The 23,459-nt window shown below is 40.4% G+C and overlaps 1 protein-coding gene across 4 annotated transcripts in view; it reads left to right on the top strand.

The window, feature by feature from the left end:
- Positions 1-15,639, top strand: part of LYST (lysosomal trafficking regulator) — a 710,683-nt gene extending 695,044 nt beyond the window's left edge. For all 4 annotated transcript variants that reach the window (XM_063443375.1, XM_063443377.1, XM_063443378.1 and 1 more), the window contains one exon: positions 15,230-15,639. In XM_063443375.1, coding sequence (XP_063299445.1) covers positions 15,230-15,368 — 139 coding nt within the window. In that variant the 3' untranslated portion in view covers positions 15,369-15,639. The remainder of the gene's footprint in view (positions 1-15,229) is intronic.
- Positions 15,640-23,459: the final 7,820 nt, after the last annotated feature.

The following is a 23,459-nucleotide window of genomic DNA, read 5'->3' on the forward strand; positions in this document are numbered from 1 at the left end:
TCTTGGAGTGCCACCATCCCACGTCGCTGAAGAGGTTAAAACCCCTTCAGGCACTTACCTGAAACCAGCGCCGATGTCTTTCTGCGCTAGGTCGGGCTCCGCCCATGCTCCTCCCCCACCGGCGGGGAAGCCTTAATGTGCATGTGCGACATTTACCGCGCGCATTAGACCTCCCCTTTGAAAGCATTATTCAATGCTTTACTATGGGGATTCCGGCAACGCTGGAGGTCCTCATGCAGAGCATAAGGATGTCCAGCGTCGTTTAGACCACCAAAAGTCGTCTAGGAAGCCGGAAGTCCCTCTAGTGGCTGTCTGGTAGACAGCCACTAGTGGACGACTTAACCCTGCAAGGTAATTATTGCAGTTTATAAAAACTGCAATAATTACACTTGCAGGGTTAAAGTTGATGGGACTTGGCACCCAGACCACTTCAGTGGGCTGAAGTGGTCTGGGTGCCTACAGTGTCCCTTTAACCCCTTAGCGACCAGACCGTTTTTCAATTTTCTTACCTTTAAGGACCAGGGCTCTTTTTACATTTCTGCGGTGTTTAGCTGTAATTTTCCTCTTACTTATTTACAGTACCCACAAATATTAAATACAATTTTTCTCGCCATTAAATGGTCTTTCTAAAGATACCATTATTTTCATCATATCGTCTAATTTACTATGAAAAAATTATAAAATTAAAAAAACACACTTTTTCTTACTTTGACCCCCAAAATCTGTTACGCATCTACAACCGCCAAAAAACACCCATGATAAATAGTTTCTAAATTTTGCCCTGAGTTTACAAATACCCAATGATAACATGTTCTTAGCTTTTTTTTTTGCACGTTATAGGGCAATAATTACAAGTAGCACTTCGCTATTTCCAAACCATTGTTTTCCCCACAATTAACGAAAGTTACATTGTAACACTGATATCTGTCAAGAATCCCTGAATAACCCTTCACATGTATTTTTTTATTATTTTTTTTAAAGAAGACAACCAAAGATATTAAACTTGAGGTATTTTGACTCATGCAACCGTTTTACCACCAATCTATGCCAAATAATAAAAAAAAAAAAATACATTGGTGACACACACAGCAATTTAAGAATACATGTACTGAGAAGTTTAAGGGTTACTGCCAAAGAACACTGCAATATGTGTTCAGCAACATCTCCAACCCTAGGTTATCTGGGGTCTAAAATGCCTTATTTGGAGGGTGTGCAGTCCAGTTTTCCAACTGGCAATTTTTACAGCTGGTCATCATGCACCCATGTCCTATTTGGGACATTTTTGAAGCCAGCCAATGTAACTTGCCCCCATCAAACCATATATTTTTGAAACAACCTAGGGTGTTTCAAATGGTGGTATTTTAACACTTTCCATGCACTAATTCTACCACCAGTCTTTGTCAAACTTTTGGGTAGCCATTTGTTTGTGTTATATTTCTCTCACATTGTACTTTAGGTATGGATTCTCAGTTCCTGTTATGTGTTAATGACAAAGAACACCCTAATATATGTTCAGCAACATCTCCTGAGTACAACAGTACCCCCAATGTACAGATTTTATGGGTTTTTGCAAACTTACAGGGGTCAAATGTAGGGCTTTTCCCTTTACCATGTTTGCACATTGAAATTTGCCAGATTGGTTTGCTGGACCTATGTTGCCTTTGAGACCGTATAGCAGCCCAGGAATGAAAATGAACCCCATCATGGCATACCATTTGTAAAAGTAGACAACCCACAGTATTCAAAATGGGGTATGTCCAGTCTTTTTTAGACTGGCCAAAATAAGCATTTATATTAGTTTTTTTGCATTTTTCACACATATCGGTGAAATGGCAGTTTATCAGTATAATACACTTTACTGCTCTAAAACACTCATATTTGTGTAGAAAATTTCTCATTCCTCAAGTACAGGTTTTATGGTTATTTGGAAAGTTACAGGGTCAAACATAAAACTTGTCAATTTCTGTTTTTGGAAATTGCTATTTGCCAGATTGGCTATGTTGCATCTGAGACAATATGGAAGCCCAGAAATGAAAATTTACCCCACCATGACATACCATTTGAAAAAGTAGACAACCCAGGGTATTCAAAATTGGGTATGTCCAGTCTTTTGTAGTAGCCACTTAGCCCCAAACGCTTGCCAAAGTTTGCACTCCTATTTGTTTTTTGTTTTTTTTACACAAAAACTGCACTTTTACTTGTGATTTAATCATTGTGATAAGTTTTACTGTTTAAAACACTCATATTTTTGTACAGTGAAGTCTACCGAGTATAACAACACCCCCCATGTACAGGTTTTATGCTGTTTTGGAAAGTTACAGGGTCAATATTAGGGCTTGCCCAATTCAGTTTGCCAGATTCTTTTACTGGGTCTATGTTGCCTTTTGAGACCATAAGGTAGCTCAGGAAGGTGAATTAACCTCATCATGGTATACCATTTTCAAATGTAGACAACCCAGGATATTCAAAATGGGGTATGTCCAGTCTTTTGTAGTAGCCACTTAGCCACGAACGCTTGCCAAAGTTAGCGTTCATATTTGTTTTTTGCATTTTTTTAAAAACAAAAACGACACTTTTATCATCGTCGTGATACGTGTTCCTTTTTAAAATAATCAGATTTGCATTCAGCGAAGTCTCCCAAGTATAACAATACCCCCATGTAAAGGTTTTATGGTGTTTTGGAAAAGTTATTGTCATGTATTCATCCTCACCTTTTGGAATTTGCGGTGGAAATTGCCTTGCTGGCAATAATGGAGATTACGCTCAGCAGTCCTGCGCCAGTGTACCAGACTTCTGCAGCATGTCAGTGGTTGCCAGCCGCTGCAGATCCACGCCATATTGTAGCCCCACGTCCGCCCACGGCAATGACAATGTCGACGTGCATGTGACGTCACCAAAAGACGCGCACACACGTTTTGGGTTCAAAGACCGGTTATGGCCAATAGGAATTGTGTTAACACATAGCAGCTTGCAAGAGAAAGCTAGAGGAGAATGAACACTATATGGATCAATTTGCCCAGGCTTTCAGTACGCTCTTACTCGGTCGGCTCATTTACAGCCTGATGTTTCTCCGATTATCCCACCTCTGCCTAATGTACCTCCACCTATAGTTTATAAGGCACCTATCTCCCTATCTCCTCCACCACATTTTGATGGTAATATTCAAGTATGCCAGGGATTTCTTAATCATATTGAGTACCACTTTGAGGCATCACCAGGATCTTATCCCATGGATAGAGCTAAGGTTGGGTACTTGATGAACCAACTTAAAGGTAAAGCCTTAACTTGGGCCAATCCATTATGGAAGAATAATAGGAGTAATTCTTACAATTACAAGAAATTCCTTGCAGAATTCAAATTAACATTTGAACCATTAGGCAGGAAGGATGGCGTATCAAACAAGGGAACCGGTCTGTCTCAGATTCTGCCATATAATTTCGCACCATGGCTTCTGAGGTAGACAGGACCAATAGCGGATTGATCTCTGCATTTAAAGAAGAATTATCCGATGCTATTCTTAATGAAATTGCTGCCAAAGATCTACCTAAGAGGTTAAATGAATTCATCACATGTGTGATGCAGATTGATAACAGACATAGGACCAGGGAAATTACTAGAAATAGAACCAAACGTATGGCTATGTCACTGGCACCTCGTTTCTCCAAACCTATTGTCCCTTGCCTCTCAGTACAGTCTGAACCCGAACCTATGCAGTTAGGGGTTACTAGACTGTCAATGGCAGAGAAACAGTATAGGAGAAAAGAGGGTCTTTGTTTATACTGTGGAAAAAAAGGACATATGAGAGATGCTTGTCCCATACGTCTGGAAAATTTCTGCACCTAAAAACTTAAGGGGACAGGTCTTAGGTGTGATGGATACGTCCTCTGGTAATACCCAAAGTACATTTCTTCTTGACATCACCACCCTTTGCAACAAGAAAAACTTTTCATGCAAAGTCCTGATGGACTCAGGTGCAGCAGCACATTTCTATGACATGCATTTTGTTAATAAACACTTCATATGCTATCAAGGAGAGATGATCACCTATGGCCGTTGAGGCTACTGACGGGAGACCTCTCTCTCAACCTCTGATTACCCACGGAACCATGCCTTAGGCATTACTATAGGACCTTTACACATGGAAAACATAACATTTCAGATAATTGCTTCCCCTTCTTGTCCCATCATATTAGGATTTCATATTAGGAGAGTGGGCATATCGTTACTTTACCTTTTGCTACACCTCAGACCTGCGAAATTCCCATACAGTACTGGGGGGTTAAAGAGGCGTTCAGTAAGAGTCAGACTAGTATCCTAACTCCTCACAGATCATATGATGGCTCCATAGATCTACCCGGCACTATGCACCCTAAGGGGGAAGTATATACCTTATCCCCACAGGACAGTAGAATCATGGAAGAGTACATCAAAGATTTTTTAACATACGTATGTCATCCTCCCTTGCTGGAGCAGGATTCTTTTTTGTATCCAAAAAAGATGGAGAATTACGCCCATGCATTGATTATAGGGCATTAAACAAGATCACCATAAAAAATGCCTATCCCATTCCCCTTATCTCTGAATTGTTTGACAGACTCCAGGGTGCTAAGATATTTACTAAACTTGACCTTAGGAGTGCGTACAATTTGGCAAGAATTAAGGAAGATCATGAGTGGAAAACGGCATTTAACACTAGAAGTGGGCACTATGCGTACCTTGTCATGCCATTCGGTTTAGGCAATTCTCTGGCCATGTTTCAAGACTTTATTAATGATGTGCTCAGAGACTATAATTATTATTTTGTTCTAGTATACCTGAATGATATCCTTATTTATTCCCCCGACCTCCAGACTCACCATAAAGATGTCAAACAAGTGCTGCAAACTTTGCTTGAAAATGGGCTTTATTGCAAACTTGAAAAATGCATCTTTGACCAGAAGAAGGTAAATTTTTTGGGGTATAATATTTCAGCCTCTGGTTTCCAAATAGATCCTCGTAAACAAGAGGCCGTTCTACACTGGCCATAACCCAATGGGTTAAAAGCCATGCAAAGGTTTATTGGTTTTGCTAATTACTATAAGAGATTCATCAAAGGGTTCTCTTCTGTGATAGCCCCCATCAACAATATGACACGTAAGGAGGCTAGTTGTACTATATGGTCTAAGGAAGCTAGAGAGGCTTTTAATCTTTTTTTTTTGCATTTGCTGACATTTTGGTACATCCTGACACTAGCAAATCCTTCATATTGGAGTTTGAGGCCTCTGAAATAGGGGTAGGGACTGTTCTCAGAAGGAGAGTCAGGATACCCCTTTGCATCCTTGTGGGTACTTTTCTAGAAAGTTGTCTCCAGCGGAACGTAACTACGAGAATTGTTGGTAATTATACTGATACCGGAGAAACTGACGGAAGCCAAGCACAGAGAGATGGACACAAGTTTCTTCAGGAAGGAAGAGATTCTTTATTGGATCACCGATCGGGACTCAGAGGGACTAATGTCACCAAAATACAGCAAGTTCTGAGCCCCGGACAATAGTGCAGGCTCCTTATATAGGCACATAACTCCTCCCATATTAAGCTCCACCCGCACATTCTCTTGACCAATCAATACAAATAAGAATTAACTTCCTGCTTGACCGCATGGCTTGTCCAGCACAATGGAGGAGGGGAATACTACATCCTGTATTCTTGCACATGCTCCGTACACTACTGATCGTATCTTGCCTCGTGCAACCAACTGATCGATACGTCAGCATATGCACGTACACATGCCACGTGGTAATCTCGGCCTACTAAATTTATTTTTACCGAGATTCCACCACAATACTAGTGCTTAAAGAATGGCAACATCTTTTAGAGGGTTCCAAGGATCCCCTCCTGATCATAACTGATCACAAAAATGTGGCATATATAGGTGATGCTAAACCTTCTAGACAGGCTAGATGGTCTTTGTTCTTATCTCGCTTTAACTGTATTATCACTTACAGACCTGGTCCCAAGAACATTAAAGCTGACGCCTTATCTAGGTAGTTTGACATTGAATCAGAACAAGAACAAGAGACGTCCCCTATTGTTCCACCTGAGTGTATCATTGATTCCACTGTTCTTTCCTTGTCATCCCCTCTGCTTTGTGCTGTCATGACGGCTCAATCCCAGGCACCTTGCAATAAAGTGTTGATATAAGAACTCACCAATCGACACTAGACTCCTCCTCGGTATCGCTCCGTTTCGTGTCTTCACTTCCAGTTTAATCCAGGGTGAGAGGATCGTTGCACGAAGTCCTGCCGCGCGCCTAACTGCTCCACGAGGCTGTCTCCCAGCCTAACAATGAGTTGACAGAAGGGTGCCTCAAGCACACTGTCTGTACCATTAGCTAGGGAACCATGTGACTCTCCGGCAACAAGTTCACACGCCAGTTAGACCCCCCAGGAACACACATGGTTCGCGTCGTGTGCAGGGATCCCCTTGATACTTGCCGCCTTCCGCCTTTCATTTATCCAAACAAGTGGGTCGGTAGCTAACCCCTCACTAACCGTGCGGGCCAATTCAGGGGCATCTCCCTAGTTAGTGCTGCAAAATAAGAAAACGTGTAGCTGCTTATTCACGTACCAATTTTAATAAGCAAAAAACACTTGGACTTCTGATTTTGAATAATGTTTAACGAAATGCAGATCTAAAGCCTGGCACTTCCATTCATGGCACTGCTATTCCCCTTGTTCAGGCTGGATTCAGCTTTTCGTATGCAGGATAGCCAGATTGTTTGGCAATATCGCCATCTTGTGGCCTTGTAGAAATATTGATTGGTTTCAATTACTGTGTTTACATGTTGAATTATTTTCCTGACTGTGGTTGGTTCAGTCAGTATTGTTGGTTTAGTGGTCTGTTATAAGCACTATCGCTCCTATAACTTTACAGTCCTATTCCTGTTAAATCCTGTACTTACCACGTGTCTGTTGCTTCAGGACTTAGATCTGCATTTTGTTAAACATTATCCAAATCAGAAGTCCAAGTATTTTCTGCTTATTAAGCAGCTACACGTTTTCTTATTTCAAGCCTGCACTGGCTCACTTGACTACACTTAGTTACAGCTATTTAAAGAGCTACTGGTATACATAATGAGGAGGAGTATGTATTAAGATATAGGTCTGACTCTACATGTTGTTGGTGTACACACTCTTTTTTTCCTCCCTCCTAGTATGCAAACTTCCCGGTTAATGAGTCACGTCACATTATAACAGATCATTATAAGGACCATACAGCAAGGCGCCCCAACTTGCTTCAGATTATCCCCCTTCCTTTACTCTTTAACTACTGCGGATATCACTCGTATATGCAGTGTTCTACTTGTATGTTTTATGGTATAAGTTTAAGCATCACGGTGGCAACACTGGTATGATGATTGTAACACTTCGCAATGACACTACGGTCTTTACACAATTGGGTTATGGGTTATTCTGAGCTTAACAAGTAACTATTGGAAGGCATATGATTTGACTTATTATATATTAATTACACTTATACTGATAATTACAAACGGACTTTGAATGTCTCACGGAATGTCCTATTATATTTGTAGACTCTTGTTGTCGCACTGATGTTGCCTACATATCTGATACTACAATTTGATAGGTCTTGTACTGAGAATCTAAAGCTTCCATATTGGGGTTCTGTCTAATTGCCCAGGTAGGCCCGTTACTCCTTTGATATACTGTTGTGTTACGGTTCATTTTGACTCAGACATGATTGTCCCTTCCACATACCTGTAGGTGCACTACTAACTACTGAACCTTCAAACCTTTGGCATACAAATCCAAATTCAGTTCATACAGGTACGTTTCCCAATTAACTTATATTCAAACTTTACTGTTTGTATCAGCACTTTAGACTAAAGTGGCTGTCTGGCTGTCAGGGAAATAGGTGCCATATTTAGCTTTCTAAGGCCTCCTATGCCTCATACTAGTGGTCCTGCGAGGCCAACAGCCATCCTCATACTCTGAGATATTCGGCCCTCGGTCCAACGCTAGCTGCCTCGCAAGTTACATAGTAAGGGCCTTACTTGTCACGCACAATACTATTTTTCTCTTAATGTCACAGAGAGGCCACTACGTTCCATGGTAAGTAGGCCCCCGGTCCAACTCCTAGATAGAGCCTCTCAAGCCGCTTGGCATTAGTAGGGCCTCACCTGTTACCACTTGTGAATGTTTTCGCCACTTGGCACTATTTAGCAGCCAGTACCCTGGAGACGAGATCCTAATTTCAATTCTCATTTTAGTATGTCACAAGTTCCAGAAGGGGGAGATGAGCTTTCACTCCCTAGCACCCCAGTTAGGTTGGGTTCACCATCTGGGAGATGTGAATCGTCCAGTCCTTCATCTATCAGATCTTGGACTATACCACGCATTCAAGCCAAACTTAGAAGAAGAAGCCTTCCATTCCCGGCTTCTGCCAGTAAAGCAGAATTATTTAGATTAATGCAGACACACATTGACAGCTCTGGTGCAGGGGAAGGGTCTAGTGGGAACATCAACATGCCTGACTTACAGACCATGATGAATATGTTTTTTGTGTTGCTGGTCTTTACTGACAAATTAAATGCTTGTAACCAAATATGCCAATTACAACTTTAATCAGGCTGATCAGAAAGCTGTGAAGTAACCAAGTGAAGCCAATGTATAGAGTATAAATGTTATTTTGCTTTATTAATCCTTCAATGGCAGCAACAAATAAATTAAAGGACCACGATAGGCACCCAGACCACTTCAGCTCAATGAAGTGGTCTAGGTGCCAGGTCCATCTAGGGTGAACCCTGTAGCTGTAAACATAGCAGTTTCAGAGAAACTGCTATGTTTACACTAGGGTTAATCCAGCCTCTAGTGGCTGTCTCATTGACAGCCGCTAGAGGTGCTTCCGCGCTTCTCACTGTGAAAATCACAGTGAAAAGATGCTGACGTCCATAGGAAAGCATTGAGCATTGAATGCGCGCGCCGTTCTTGAGAGAGGAGTGTTCCCCAGCGCCGAGGGAGCCCAGCACTAGAAAAGGTAAATGTTTAACCCCTTCAGCCCAGCGGGAGTGGGACCCTGAGGGTGGTGGGGGGACCTAAAGACCCTATAATGCCAGGAAAACAAGTTTGTTTTCCTGTCACCATAGTGGCCCTTTAAACATTTGGGCACAGCTGCACCATCGAGGAAGATGACCGGTAGCTACTTTGCCCTAACCCAGATCGAGGGAGACCACAACAATCTTGTGGCCCAAGCCCCAAATACTGATAACTTCGAGTACTAGACAGCACAACTTTGAGTACTAAACAACACAAACGGACACCAGGGGCTCTCCAGTTGGAAGACCTCGATAACTGAGGCTGACGTGAAATCTTCCGCCTTAGAGGCTCCCTGGAACAAGAGGATTAACCCGTGAGAGACAACACTATGTAATTGCCCATTACACTTGGACTCTGCGACTCTGATCAACTTTGTGTGGGCCCATGGAGCACTTAGGCCACATGGTCCACCAGAGTGCCCCGCGGGATATGATCTACTGCCTATCTAACTTCATCTCCAGTTATTACCTGCTTTGTCCTCCGCAACATTGGGATATCATAGAGCACTCAGACCACTCACCTAGTTCCTGACATCCCAAAAGATAAAATATTGATGGATATGGGCCTATTAGTATTTAACCTAGGCCCATAAGCCACCACCCTTATTTTGTTGTGGCAAGTACCCTCCTCAAAATACTTTCAGTGAATATAATATGGCCTGCCCCATTAGACTTTTTTCGCCTAGCTCCTTCTGAGGCTCCCACAAAGGGCTCGGAGACACAGACTAGAGTCTACCAAGCCAACAAGCTCCCATTTTTTACCAGTGTCTCACACCTGTATCCTGACTCAAGATGTGTTTCCAGATGTTCAACGATTGCTCATTAATTCCCACCCCTAAATGATAAAGTTTGAGGAGGCAGTCTAAGCCTGTCTACAATCCGTATGCCCCCTCTTCAGTGCTTGACAGCACCATATCACTTATTAGAGCTCACCCTACAACACTGACCAGGGACACTTGCTCACAGATGGCAGCTGGCCTTCTGGGGCTATAGTCATATGCTTAGCTACCCTCCCTTTGCAATGCTGCATGGGGGAACTGTTGGGCAACTTAGCTCTCTAGCTCCTATTTACTGGACACTGCAGAACCTGAAGCAGCTCTCTTAGGCTGCCGAGCTATGGACACTCCCTTTACTGATGGGAACGAGTATTCATTTGCGGGACAGGGAGTGCTACTGTCCAACAAACCCACCTTTATGCCTGCATATCAGGACTCCCATTTTTGAAGTCCCAATGATGACTACTTTGTATTAATTAATTAATTCCCAGTACAGTTTTTTTCCCCTTAATCTCAAGACCAGGTTTGATAATGTTAATACAATGCAAAGTCTAAAGCATATGTTGGGAGGCTTTGTGGTTTTATCTAGTGACACTGACCTGTCACTAAGGATAGTATGTGTGTCCTTGAGTGTGGTGCTCACTAGGCCATGGCATGTCAATGGCGGAGAAACATATGCCCTCGGCTCTTGGTGAGCACAACTCGCACATTGTATATACTTGGTTTTTATTTATTTTTTTGTTGATCTGAAGCTGATTTGTTCAGCGAAATGAATCATCAATATCTGACGTCATCACTGCCCCTCTCTTGTAAGATTTCTGGAGTCACCACTGCATCCTGGAACTGTGAGGAAAACGCTACTCAGGCTAGGTCTTTTGCTACTGCTCCTATTAGTGACTTATACGACAGTCTTCAGTTGATGCTCTTTTTGATTCTGTTCAATTTACTCTGTATCTGGTTTTTACATTGGAATTGTTTTTAATTCCAATGTTGCTTCCAGATACCTTTTGGCCTCTTGGTTGCTGCACCTTCTTGGGTCCGCCTGTGTCAGGGAAACTCCTGATCTCTTGTATACTTCGGGGTTTCCTAGTTAGAATAGCAGTTACGAGCTCAGAGAAGTAATCACACAGATACACTTCTGATCTTTAATGGGAAAGCAAGGGGTATTTATACAGTTTATTCAAGAAGGCACAATGCCTGAAGCATTTTGGAACTAGTTTCATATAGCATTCCTGTAATTAATCAGTCATGCGACCTCCAATCATTATTTCTTAGCAGGGTCCTCCGGTTCTGTGGAAGTACATCATGCAACATACGTTATTGGTAAAACATTTATTAGGCTATTTGTTGATTTCAATATCTGCTACAGGAGGAAACACATGAACACAGCGACAGACAGGAGTCCAGCAACCGGAAAGACAAGCCCCCACCCCCCAGTACTAAGCACTCCCTCTGGGTATAGAGATCTAACAACCCCCGACAGGCGGCCCGCCTCACCCCTCCCCCCCTCACCCCACCATTGCTCTTCCCCCCCACCCCTACATGCCTTCCCCTACCCGCCTTAACCCCCAACCCCCCCACCCCTACCCACCTATTACTGAAACACATACAGAACGAAACAGACGAGACTATGGCAACCTGACCAATTACACACAACGTATGATGCCTTACCTACCATCAACAACCATCGCTGACAGATACACAGAGACGAGCACCCCACTGACACCCAAACTGAACGGAATCTCATAACTCCCCACAGCAGAAATAGCAACCCACATAGATACAAGCCTAATGATGCTAACACCCCAAACAAGGACCCATAGGCCCCGTCCCTATGGGGGGAGAATAAAGGGCAAACAGGAAAAAAAAAAGTTATATCTGTATGTGTCTTACTATACCTTGTTCCTCTAATATATGCTTACTGAAAATACCAACGCAAAAAAAAAAAAACATACAACACTCGAACATGCGGGACCTACGCATCCTACCTCCAAACACTATCCAATTACATGTATTAGATTGCTATACTCTATGCACAATAAACAGCTTGAATGATAAATATTCGGCATAACCAGAATACTATCCCATAAATTGTACTTAACTGCTAACTAGCTTCGGAGGTTCACTCACCCCCTCTCTGTCACATTATACACCGTACTCACCTATAAGCATTCACACTAAGAGAGAGTACACTACAAGCCTCATCTGCTTGCCATCTAACTGAAGACCATAGTTTACATGTATAAAACCTCTTACTCTATCTAGCCTAACGTTGATACAGCAAGCATACACCTGTATGTAGACTACAAGATATTGAATACTATAGGCTTAACAATCATGTTTTATGTTTAGCATTTTTCTGTTCCCACGCAGCTGAGGTGCAGCAGTTGCGCATGCCTCTAGACGCTTACTTATTGCATACCCTAACTGCACCAGCATGTTTTTACATAAAGTGTACTGTTGCTACATTAATCGTATTGTGTACTTGATATAAAGAGGGGCTGATGAATATCTGAGATGATATACAATGCACTGTGCTGTTACCCCCTTGTATGTATCTTTACCGTCTCCCCTCTTTTATTCTGAACCCTTGTAACTTTATGCTACAATAAACTTGTTATACGAATTCACTATCTGCTGCACGTACATAATAACTTCTTAACCTTGAAAAACCATTGAAACTAGTAGTATGAGACAAGATGGAGAGATAGGTTCCTATCTTTCCCACCTGTTACTGTAGAGCTCCTATAGTCTGCGCATACTTACCGGCTCCTGTCTTTTGTAAGTAAAGTGTTGCACACTTTACGCAGAGAGTTTGCTTTGATGTGTATTGGCACTGGATTGTAAAATACACATCACTAGATTGAAGTTGCTTTTATTTGTATTGGCACTGAGTTTTTTCAATGCACATCACTAGATTGCACTGTGACGGACCGCCTGCACCTCGACCGGGTACCACTGTCAATCGCTGCTTCCTAGTCCTTGCGAGTACCATAAGCACTGCACTGGAACACCCAAGCCCAGGATCCAGCTTCTAGCAGAGAGCGTAGCAGGAACAGCTCTTAAATGAGCTAGTGATTATATTCAGGGGAGTATTGTGATATAGCAATCCCCAGATCGTAGTTCTCCAATTCCCCAAACATGAGCCAAGACTTCATGAAGGGGTAAAGCATCTTGTTTAATGGGAGCCACAGCTGGCCTTTTATGCAAGTCCCTATGCATGGGAACACCAACAGACCTTGTGGGGAACAGGTTGACAATTGTTACAACCCAATTAGAACAGTAATTAAATGTATGACACTCCACAACAAACATACAATCCCTCCCCTTTGCCTGTGAGATAATTGGATCAGATACTGTACTCACCCAATTATCTCCAGGCAGAAAAAACATATATTTTAGAAAAAACCCAAAGTACCCCAAAACACAACATATCTTACATTTCCTAATAGCCCTGATATGGGTGAATAACATATCCAAAAATCACCCAGATCAGAAATTCCTGGAAGTCTTATTTTTGACCCACCGTGCACATGGTCCCATGCCCAAAACAGATCCAGAGAATTAGGGCTAACGGTTGGTCTCTCTGTCTGGTGTACAATAGTACATACTTCACATGAACAGAGCCTTTTAAAGTGCATTGGGCAAGGTATATTGCAGGGCCCATAGTCCTGAGGCAATAGGCTGGCCAGCAGGCCCCTCTAAGAACCCTTGACGAGGTTCAGTTTGTCACAGGGCCATAATCACAGGGTAGAAGGCTGGCAAACAGGCCCCTCCAAAAGCCAGTGGCGAGGTTACTTTCGTCACATGCACTTAACAATAAATTAATTGGACACTAGTAGTAATTATTAATTGGTGATTTTACTAATTTTTGTGGGTGTCACAATTGAGTTTGTGAGTCTTGAAGACACAGGGACACATTTTTTGTTTTTCTTTTTATTGTTGATTCTTGTATACTAACTGGTTGATTTGAACCCCTCATCCTAACATTAATACTACTTTGGGGTAACCTATTAGGTAGACACCTTTAAGTTATAAAAAAGACACATTTCCCTGAACTCCAAATGACCCTTGAACATGCCTCAAAACACAGGCTTTGGATGCTCTTATCGATCAATGCAAGGGGTCTAAATATCCTTGAAAAGAGATCCCACGTTCTCAGACAGTTCCAATCCCAGAAGGGACAAATTATCTATTTTAAGGAAACACACTGTAAAGAGGGTCATGCCCCTACACTCACCAACTATAATTTCCCACATTGCTTTACAAGCAATAATCTGTTGGGCAAGTCACGGGCACATTGATTTTGATCCACAGATCTCTCCCATTCCACCACATGGTGACTCAGGCGACTAAAGATAGTTGGTCCATCTATGTAAAAGGCAAAATTCTAGACAAACTGTGCACACTTGAGAAAGATGTATGTTAAAGGGACAATTAAGTCACCAAAACAAATTTAGCTTAATAAGGCAATTTTGGTGTACAGATCATACTTCTGAAGTTCCACTGCTCAATTCTCTGCCATTAAGGAGTTAAACCGCTTTTGTTTCTGTTTATGCAGCCCAAGCCACACCTCCCCTGGCTGTGACTGACACAGCATGCATGAAAACAAAATGGTGTCATTTTCAATCAGATGTAGCTTACTTCAGATGTTTTTATCTCCTGCTCTGTAGTTAGTTAATTTTAATTACATACAGGAGGCTCCTGCAGGGTCTAGCAGGCTATTAACAGAGCAGGAGATAAGACTTACACAGCTTTAGGTAAGCTGTTTAAGTCACATGCAAGGAGGTGTGCCTAGAGCTTCATAAACAAATATATTAATCTCCTAAATGGCAGAGAATTGAGCAGTGAGACTGCAGGTGCATGATCTATATACCAAAACTGCTTCATTAAGCTAAGGTTGTTTTGGTGACTATAGTGTCCCTTTAAGGTCAAAAAGTTATGTGCTTAATGATCCTATATACAATAACTGCTCTTCACTTGAACCCAGTGAGTGCCTGAAAATTCTTTTAAAACCCTACAGTGACTTGACTGGTGTCTTTGCATTGAGAGACAAGTCTACATGTTATTTAATGCTCCCGTGATCCAGGAATTCACCAACACTAACCAAGTGCCTTTGTTTATTGTTCCAAAATGGCTGTTTATAGTGTATTACCTAAAGGTTGTGGTGGCATGCAATACTCTCTAGTTGCTTCCAATTACATAACTAATAAAGAAAATGTGTGTTACTAACACATATATTTGTTTTGTTTTTTTAAAGTAAGACATGTTATGACCCTTGATGCCTATGATTTGATATATTTTTTCTTGAAAACGCGTAATAAAATTGAATTCACAATAAAAAACATTTGTCTTCCAGCCTTACGTTTTCCTGTGATGGCCATCATCTATATACAGCCAACAGTGAAGGGACTGTAATTGCCTGGTGCCGAAAAGACCAACAACGTTTGAAATTGCCAATGTTCTACTCATTCCTCAGCAACTATGCAGCAGGCTAAAAACGAAAAATCAATATGCCATACATTATTCTCTAATGGCATGTTTTGAACTATATATCTAGAATTGATAAATCAAAATGAAAACAATGCAACACATTCTGTAGTAAATATCGACCCTTTGCTTTATTTGAGAAGCATTATATAAAGCTGTATGATATGCAGCATCATGTCTTATCTACGTTATGCTTTTGTTCCATGTTTGATGGTTCTCGAGGACTAAAAAGCTTCTGTAATATATGTATGCTATAATTTCTTAGATTTGTAATCATTATTTACTCATCATATAGCTGGGAATAGATTTGGTAGCCATATATCTGTTTCCTTATTTAAAAAAATAATTGCTGATTAGTGTTCATTCTTTAATTACCCTGTGTTCAATTCTTATTGTTGTGTCTCTTTAGTACAGCCATATGAATAGAACCATACTGGGATCATAACTCTGTTGTAGCTACATGGAAGTATTATTGTGTCGCAAATTCTAACCACTTTTATTTTTAATACTAAAGTTGGTAGTTTGTTCTACCTCACAAACAATCAGAAACCTAAAGAAGCGTTCCATGCTTCACATGGATAGTGCTTAGTATTGAAAATAATAGACTGGATACAAAATACATTTATAACATATTGTGGTCTGTATGAACATGTTAGACACTTATTAACTATGCTTTCATTTCTTGTTGTAAGCAAGAACATTGTTTTTACAGTGCATCTCTGGGCTGTATGCAAATAGAACACTTGCCCTTACATAAAACTACTATGTCTCTCCTGCAGTTAATGTCAAAATAAATGAATATGCAATTTAAATGTAAAAGAAAAAAAAAGAAAAAACTAATGATTTGCACTCTGCACCAAGGAAAAAATCATTGCTAAAATATCACTTCATTTCATTCTCAAAATATAATAGTCTTTGGTTTTGTTTAAGATTCATTCCATATTATTAATTTGTATTAATTAGCACCATTCCATATTTCCATATGTTTGCCAACAAAACAAAAAACAATATTTATACCATTAAATAAAAAAAGTATAGTATTTATACCATTAATAATAAAGCCGTAATCTGTCTTTATACAATATTTTGATTATGTCAGAACATTTGGATGCTGTTTTTGCTTGTTTTTGATGCGGTTTTATTAGACACAAATCATGTTACAACATAAAAGGAATGACTGCTGATTTGTAAAGCTGAAATGCTTATCCATATTTTTTCCATATCATTTTATTTCTAATTGTTGTTATAAATTTGTTCCAGTTTGCTTTTACAGTATTCTGATGTCAATCAAAAACGGTTTATCAGTATGATGTCAATCACAAGCTTTATATCAGTTCTTCATACAAAATAAAGATGTTTATTTGTGTGCTGGCTTTGAAAATTAATGATGTGCCTATTTTTTCTTTTTATAAAGGGCTGTTCTATATGTAGGATGGTCAGAGGTTCAATATGATACACAATCAAAACAAATGTATCCATATATCGACTAAAATATAAAATGACAAATACATATTTAATTTAGGCCTGCACAAATACATATCTGAATAACTGGAAACAAACATGCATATATAATATTTTTTTAAGTAAACCACATGGCCCTGCACTACTGCTTTGGACATATCCTTGTTTAATTTTGTGTGTATGTATATATATATATATATATATATATATATATATATATAATATACAAGAAGGCTGGACATGCATACAGTTAAGGGTGCTGCTGGTGATCTATTTACAAGCATAACGATGTAATAGCTGTGACAGGTGAATTCCTAACTATATAACTGTGAGATGAGCCATGGGGTGAATTATCTCCAAGTATTAGGATGGGTAATAACCTTGCAGGACCTTAAGACTTAAATGCCAGAAAAAATAAAGTAGTGGGCTCCTACTATTACCCTATAGTTTGTTCAACTGTCCCTGCTTTATGGTTATAGCGAGACGTGATAGTGAAGCACATAGGTGATGAAAAATGTAAGAGATACGTTCTTTTGTTTCAGGTATTGTACCGGAGGATTGGAGGAAGGCAAATGGCGTTTCTATATTTAAAAGGTTTCAAAATCCTTGCCTGGAAATTATTGACCTGTGAGCTTAACTTTTGTGACTGGAAAAATATTTGAAGGGCTATTAAGGGATTATATTCAGAAATTTATTGGGAAGAACTTTACTAGCAATAATCAGCTTAGCTTTATGAAACATAGGTCATGTCAAACTAACCTAATTGCATTCTTCGAAGAAGTAAGTAGAAGTATAGATCAGGGTGTTGCAGTGGATGTGATCTACTTGGATTTTGCCCAGGCATTTGATACGGTTCCACACAATAGGTTAGTCTTCAAACTAAAAGAAATTGGTCTAGATGAATATTCTTGTTCTTGGGTAGAACATTGGCTTAAGGATAGAGTACAACGAGTTGTCATTAATGGTACATTTTCAAGCTGGACAAAAGTGGTAAGTGGTGTCCTTCAGGGTTCTGTTTTGGTACCACTTTTATTTAACATATTTAAAAATGATCTTGAAATAGGCATTGAAAGCCATGTTTTAGTGTTTGCAGATGACACAAAACTTTGTAAAGTAATAAAATCTGATCAGGATATTGCTTTGCTGCAGAGAGATTTCGATAGATTGGGGGACTGGGCACTAAAATGGCAGATTAAATTTAATGTAGAGAAATGCATAGTTATGCACTTCATGGTCAATAATACACAAGCAACTTACACACTAAATGGTAGTGAATTAGGGATATCAACACAAGAGAAGGATTTGGCAATTGTTATAAACCACAAATTAGGCAGCAATATGCAATGTCAATCTGCAGTTGCTAAGGCCAGTAAGGTTTTGTCATGTATTGTCAATGCATAAATTCTCGGTATGAAAATATAATTTTGCCTCTTTATAAATAGCTGCTAAGGCCACACCTTTCATATGCTGTGCAATTTTAGGCACCTGTTCTAAAGAAGGATATCATGGCACTAGAAAAAGTGCAGAGACACGCTACAAAATTGATACAAGGAATAGAGGATGTTCGTTATGAAGAAATGTGAAAAAAAAATCAAATCTCTTTAGTTTGGAAAAATGGCGCCTCAGGGGATGTGGTAACATTAAACAAATATTTTTGGGGCCAGTACAAACCATTATCTGTAAATCTATTTATTTTTATAAAAAAAAAATTTTTAATTCTTTATTTTTCATGTGCATATCTGTAGCGCCACAACAGCGGGTACAGGCTTTTCAATGTCCGGTTTTGTGGCATAGAGAAACAGCACATTTTTAAGAGAGATAATGATTATAGACACACTTATATGTAGAGTTATGTGATTGATAGTCGAGAGTAAAGTACATGTTAACATCAAAATATACATGCTTGTGAAACGTGTAGTAGGTGCTAATATGTTGCTAGACATAGGCTAATCATGCCGAGAGAGGCTAGGATGAGGCCCCTGAATACTTCCACATTTTTATTTTAAAGTCAAGCTTGTTACCCCTGTCTAGCCTAGGAAGGGGGAAATTGATTTCTTATTTCCTGGTGCTTGAGGGTGCCCTTACACTTGTAAACATAAAACATAATAAACTTTAAACGTGGGCAGTCTATGTTGAGGGTTCACCCCTCTGTGTAGTTGCTGTACAATGATGTTGGTGCCCTACTGGGTGTTTAGAGTGGTTCCATGTTTCCCTACATGCTACCATGGGAAAGCTTGTGGGTCAGGAGGCTAGCACATATTAATAATACATGTATTTGGGGCTCAGAGGATAGGCATAGGAAAAAAGAAAAACATATGAAAGGCATGCAAACTGAGGAGAGTACAGCTGGGTGATAATGGGTTGGTAGGCACAAATAGCCCTAGTCCTTGTGGCTGACAGGTTGCGGGGTGCTCTAGGTTCAGTCTACGCCTGTCAGGTAAAGTCCGGATAACCAAATAGAGTGTTCAGTAGGGGGCACCTGCCCCGGTCTCCTCCAGCCGTATGTCGGAGCTCCGTTTCTCTTTGTCGTTCGGCGTGGATAAGGGAACGGGCTCTTCGTGATTTTTGTGCCGCCTGTTAGTGTAGGCTGGAGTGAGGCTGGCTTCGACCTGCGTTGGAGTTTAGCAGTGGTCCGGTGCAGGCATCGTGTGGGTTTGGATGTCGATGAGGTGTCGCGCTGTTTTCTGCGCTGTTTTCCGGCATGCCGTTTTCGTCTTGTCATACCGCTGACCTGTGTGCGAGAGGGAGGTGCTGTCGGTAAGTGCTCGACTTGGGGGTTTGTTGCAGCCTGTCTCTTGTCTAGCTTGTGCCAGAAGGCCTCAAATAGGGCATCCAGCCTATCCAGGATGTCAGCCCTTCTCGTCATGATGAGTGACTCTGGGCCGGTCGCCGCCATTTTAAGGCTGCATCGACTCGGCTTGGATTGTTGCCCCAACACCCGATGGGGCCCTCCTGGGACCGGGATAACCCCCACCGGTCCATAGGGGGGGGGACGTGGATCCAGATTGAAGCTGTTAGCCTCCGAGGGCGACGGGGGAGTGGCCGCCTCCCCCGCGCCAGCCATGCTGGTAGGCCTTGGTTTGCCGTGCCAGGGTTCTTGCAGTTGGTGCCACATATTTGGTGTCAGCGTGTAGCCCCTGCCTTCAGCTCCTGGTTGGTGGTCCATTTAGCAAGTTTGGAGTCCGTTTAGAGCGTTTAAATCAGGAAAGTTAGCCGCAAGGAGCAGGAGCAGCTCTAACCAGCGTCCGCTCAGCTCTGCGGTCAGGCCCCGCCCCTGTAAATCTATTTATAAATAGGGCTATGCATAGGACACAAGGTCACACATTTAGGCTGGAAGAAAAGAGATTTAACCCTTTAAGACCGGAGGGTGTACAATTACGGCCTATTTTAAGCGGCTCTAAACGCCGCGGGTCATAATTGTACGCCCTCCGGGCTTTTCTTACTTACCTGGTCGCAGGCGATCCCACGCCGGCGATTGTGGTTGGGGGGACTCCCAGGGACCCCCCGTGGCACATCCGTCCTCTTCCGACCCCCCCGGCCATGTGAGAGTGAGGTCCTTGCGAGGACCTCACAATCACATGGCCGGGTTAACTGGCTGAGGCATTGCCAGCAGGGGGACTAACTGTAATGACAGTCCCCCTGCTGGCTGTAAATAAAATAAAATTAATTAAAACAAGTGTAAAAAAAAAAAATTATATACTTAGATCATATATATATATATATATATATATATATGATATATATATATATATATACCTATATATAAATAAAAATATTTGTAAAAAATTATATATATATATATATATATACACATACGTAATTAACATATATTAATTTTACACATAATTAGGTATATTAATTAATTACAATTAGCGGGACCTGCCTGACAACCCATGCCGAAAGTATAGGAAATTTAATTTGCTAGCACTATATTTAACCCTATAACTTGGGTCCTGTTTTACTCGGGAGACTTCGCTGAACAGAAATATTAGTGTTTCAAAACAGTAAAATGTATTACAACGATGATATCGCCAGTAAAAGTGACGTTTATTTTTCATTTTTCACGCACAAACAGCACTTACACGGACGATATTATTGCTATGATACTTTTTACTGTTTTGAAACACAAATATTTGTGTTCAGCGAAGTCTCCCGAGTACAACAGTACCCCTCATGTACAGGTTTTATGCAGTTTTCAAAAGTTACATCGTCAAATATAAGGCTTGTGTTTGATTTTTTTTCACATTAAAATTCGCCAGCTTGCTTACATTGCCTTTATGACCCTATGGTAGCCCAAGAATGAAAATTACCCCTATGATGGCATACCATTTGCAATAGTAGACAACCCAAGGTATTGCAAATGGGGTATGTCTAGTCTTTTTTAGTAGCCACTTAGTCACAAACATTTGCCAAAATTGGCGTTTTTTGCATTTTTCACACACAAACACAAAAAATACTTACGCTAACTTTGGCCAGTGTTTGTGACCAAATGGCTACTAAAAAAGACCGGACATACCCCATTTGCAATACCTTGGGTCGTCTACTATTGCAAATGGTATGCCATTATGGGTGTAAATTTATTTCCTGGGCTACTATACAGTCTCAAAGGCAACGTAACCAATCTGGCAAATTTAAATTTCAAATGTAACACGCTATATTTGACCCTGTAACTTCCCAAAACACCATAAAACCTGTACATAGGGAGTACTTTTTACACGTGAGACTTTGCTGAATACAAATATGTGTATTTTATTGCAGTAAAAGCAAACCGTATTATGACATTGACAGTTAAAATGTCATGTAGAACTAAAAAAATAACAATTTCTTATTTTCTCCCATTTTTTTCACATTAAATTATGTTTCATAGCTAAATATTTGATATTAAATGAAAGCCCTTTTTCCCCTGAATAAAATGATATATAATAAGGGGGGTGCATTTAATATGAAAGAGGTGAATTACAGTTGGGCAGACATATAGCGCAAATGCCAGGTTTTGTTTATGTTTTGTTCTGTTCACAACGTGTACATTTGGCTCAGTCCTTAAGGGGTTAATCTAAGGCAAAGAAAAGTTTTAGTTTTTTACAGTAAGAACTATAAGGGTGTGGAATTCTTTGCTGGAAGAGATGTGTTTTTTTAGAATTCATAGATATATTTAAACAGCAATTGGATACATACGTCCAAAAACATAACATACATGGATATATTTTCTAATAACTGCTTGATCCAAGGAGATATCTGACTGCCATTTTGGGGTCAAGAAGGAATTTTTTCCTAGTTTATTGCAAAATTTGGACTGGGTTTTTTGCCTTCTTTTGGATCAACAGCAAAAACATATGTGAGGAAGGCTGAACTCGATGGACGCAAGTCTCTCTTTAGCTTCACAGGTTTTTTTTTCCATTTGAATATATCGATATGTTTGTATTGTGTGTTTGAAAACACTTTAACCCCTTAAGGACCAAACTTCTGGAATAAAAGGGAATCATGACATGTCACACATGTCATGTGTCCTTAAGGGGTTAAAGGTTTGCACCTTAAAGATTAAGGCAATATCAATTTGTAAAAAAGTTTCTGAACTATAAAGCACATTCATATTCACAGCACAATAATTTGCATATTTGATTGTAATCAAATATATTCATAATTAAATCAATTTATAGAGTGTGTTGATTTATATGAGTAAAGTACCATAATTACTCAAACCTAATGTGCACCTTTTTTTTTTTTTTTTAAATAAACTTTCCAAAATATGAATGCTCATTAAATTCAATGCCATTCGGGGGCAAAACTCAACATTTTGTGGCAAATTTAATTCCAGCACATTAAAACGGGTGAATTTAAACTCACAAATTCAAACTAGTGAATTCACACAGACTTATTCATACAAGCAAATTTCATTCTGCAGAATTCACAAAGGCAAATTTTGTTACTGAATGAGGGCTTAAGAAAAAAGAGACTTAAGATGCAACACAAAAATTTAAACATCATCAATGTTACTATGATAAATAGCAATAAACACGGTCATTGTAATACAATGTTATATAGTAGTATCTTGTATGAATGCACATTGCATTCACCAGCAAAAACATTTTTCACGTTTCAATAAGGGAGGTGCTCATTAGATTCCAGTAAATACGTTATTCCCAACAATATTTTTGTATTTATTGCCAAAGCACAATAATATTTTATTTTTAGTTTTTTTAAAGAGGGGAATGGCCGAGACTCAGAGGAGAATGGCAGCATGAGAGCCGAACTCCGTCCGTGACCGGGAGAAATAGATGAAACCCGGCATTAATACGCAACAAAGGCAACCAAAAAACATTGCAACACCGCGAGGAATACCTCAGCCACAGATAATCTGTCCTCACTGAGGAGATTTTTCACCGACTAAATTGAACCGCTGCGGCGGAGCAAAATGGTGCCCGCGGCTAGCACACGAGGCAGCCAGCCCTCCAGCCCATCGGCATCGGAATGCTTCATGAAGGACGCAGACATTAGAACACTGCTCACACAGCTGCCATCGAAGAATGACCTTGCAGCTGTGTTCCAAAGACTGGAAGACAGCTTTAGTGAGAAACTACAGGCGGTAAGTGCTGACGTCCAACACCTAGGAACCAGAGTACAGGCCTTAGAGGAAGAGG

This window comes from Pelobates fuscus, chromosome 2 (genome assembly GCF_036172605.1).
Source record: "Pelobates fuscus isolate aPelFus1 chromosome 2, aPelFus1.pri, whole genome shotgun sequence".
In the NCBI taxonomy this organism is placed as follows: Eukaryota; Metazoa; Chordata; class Amphibia; order Anura; family Pelobatidae; genus Pelobates; species Pelobates fuscus.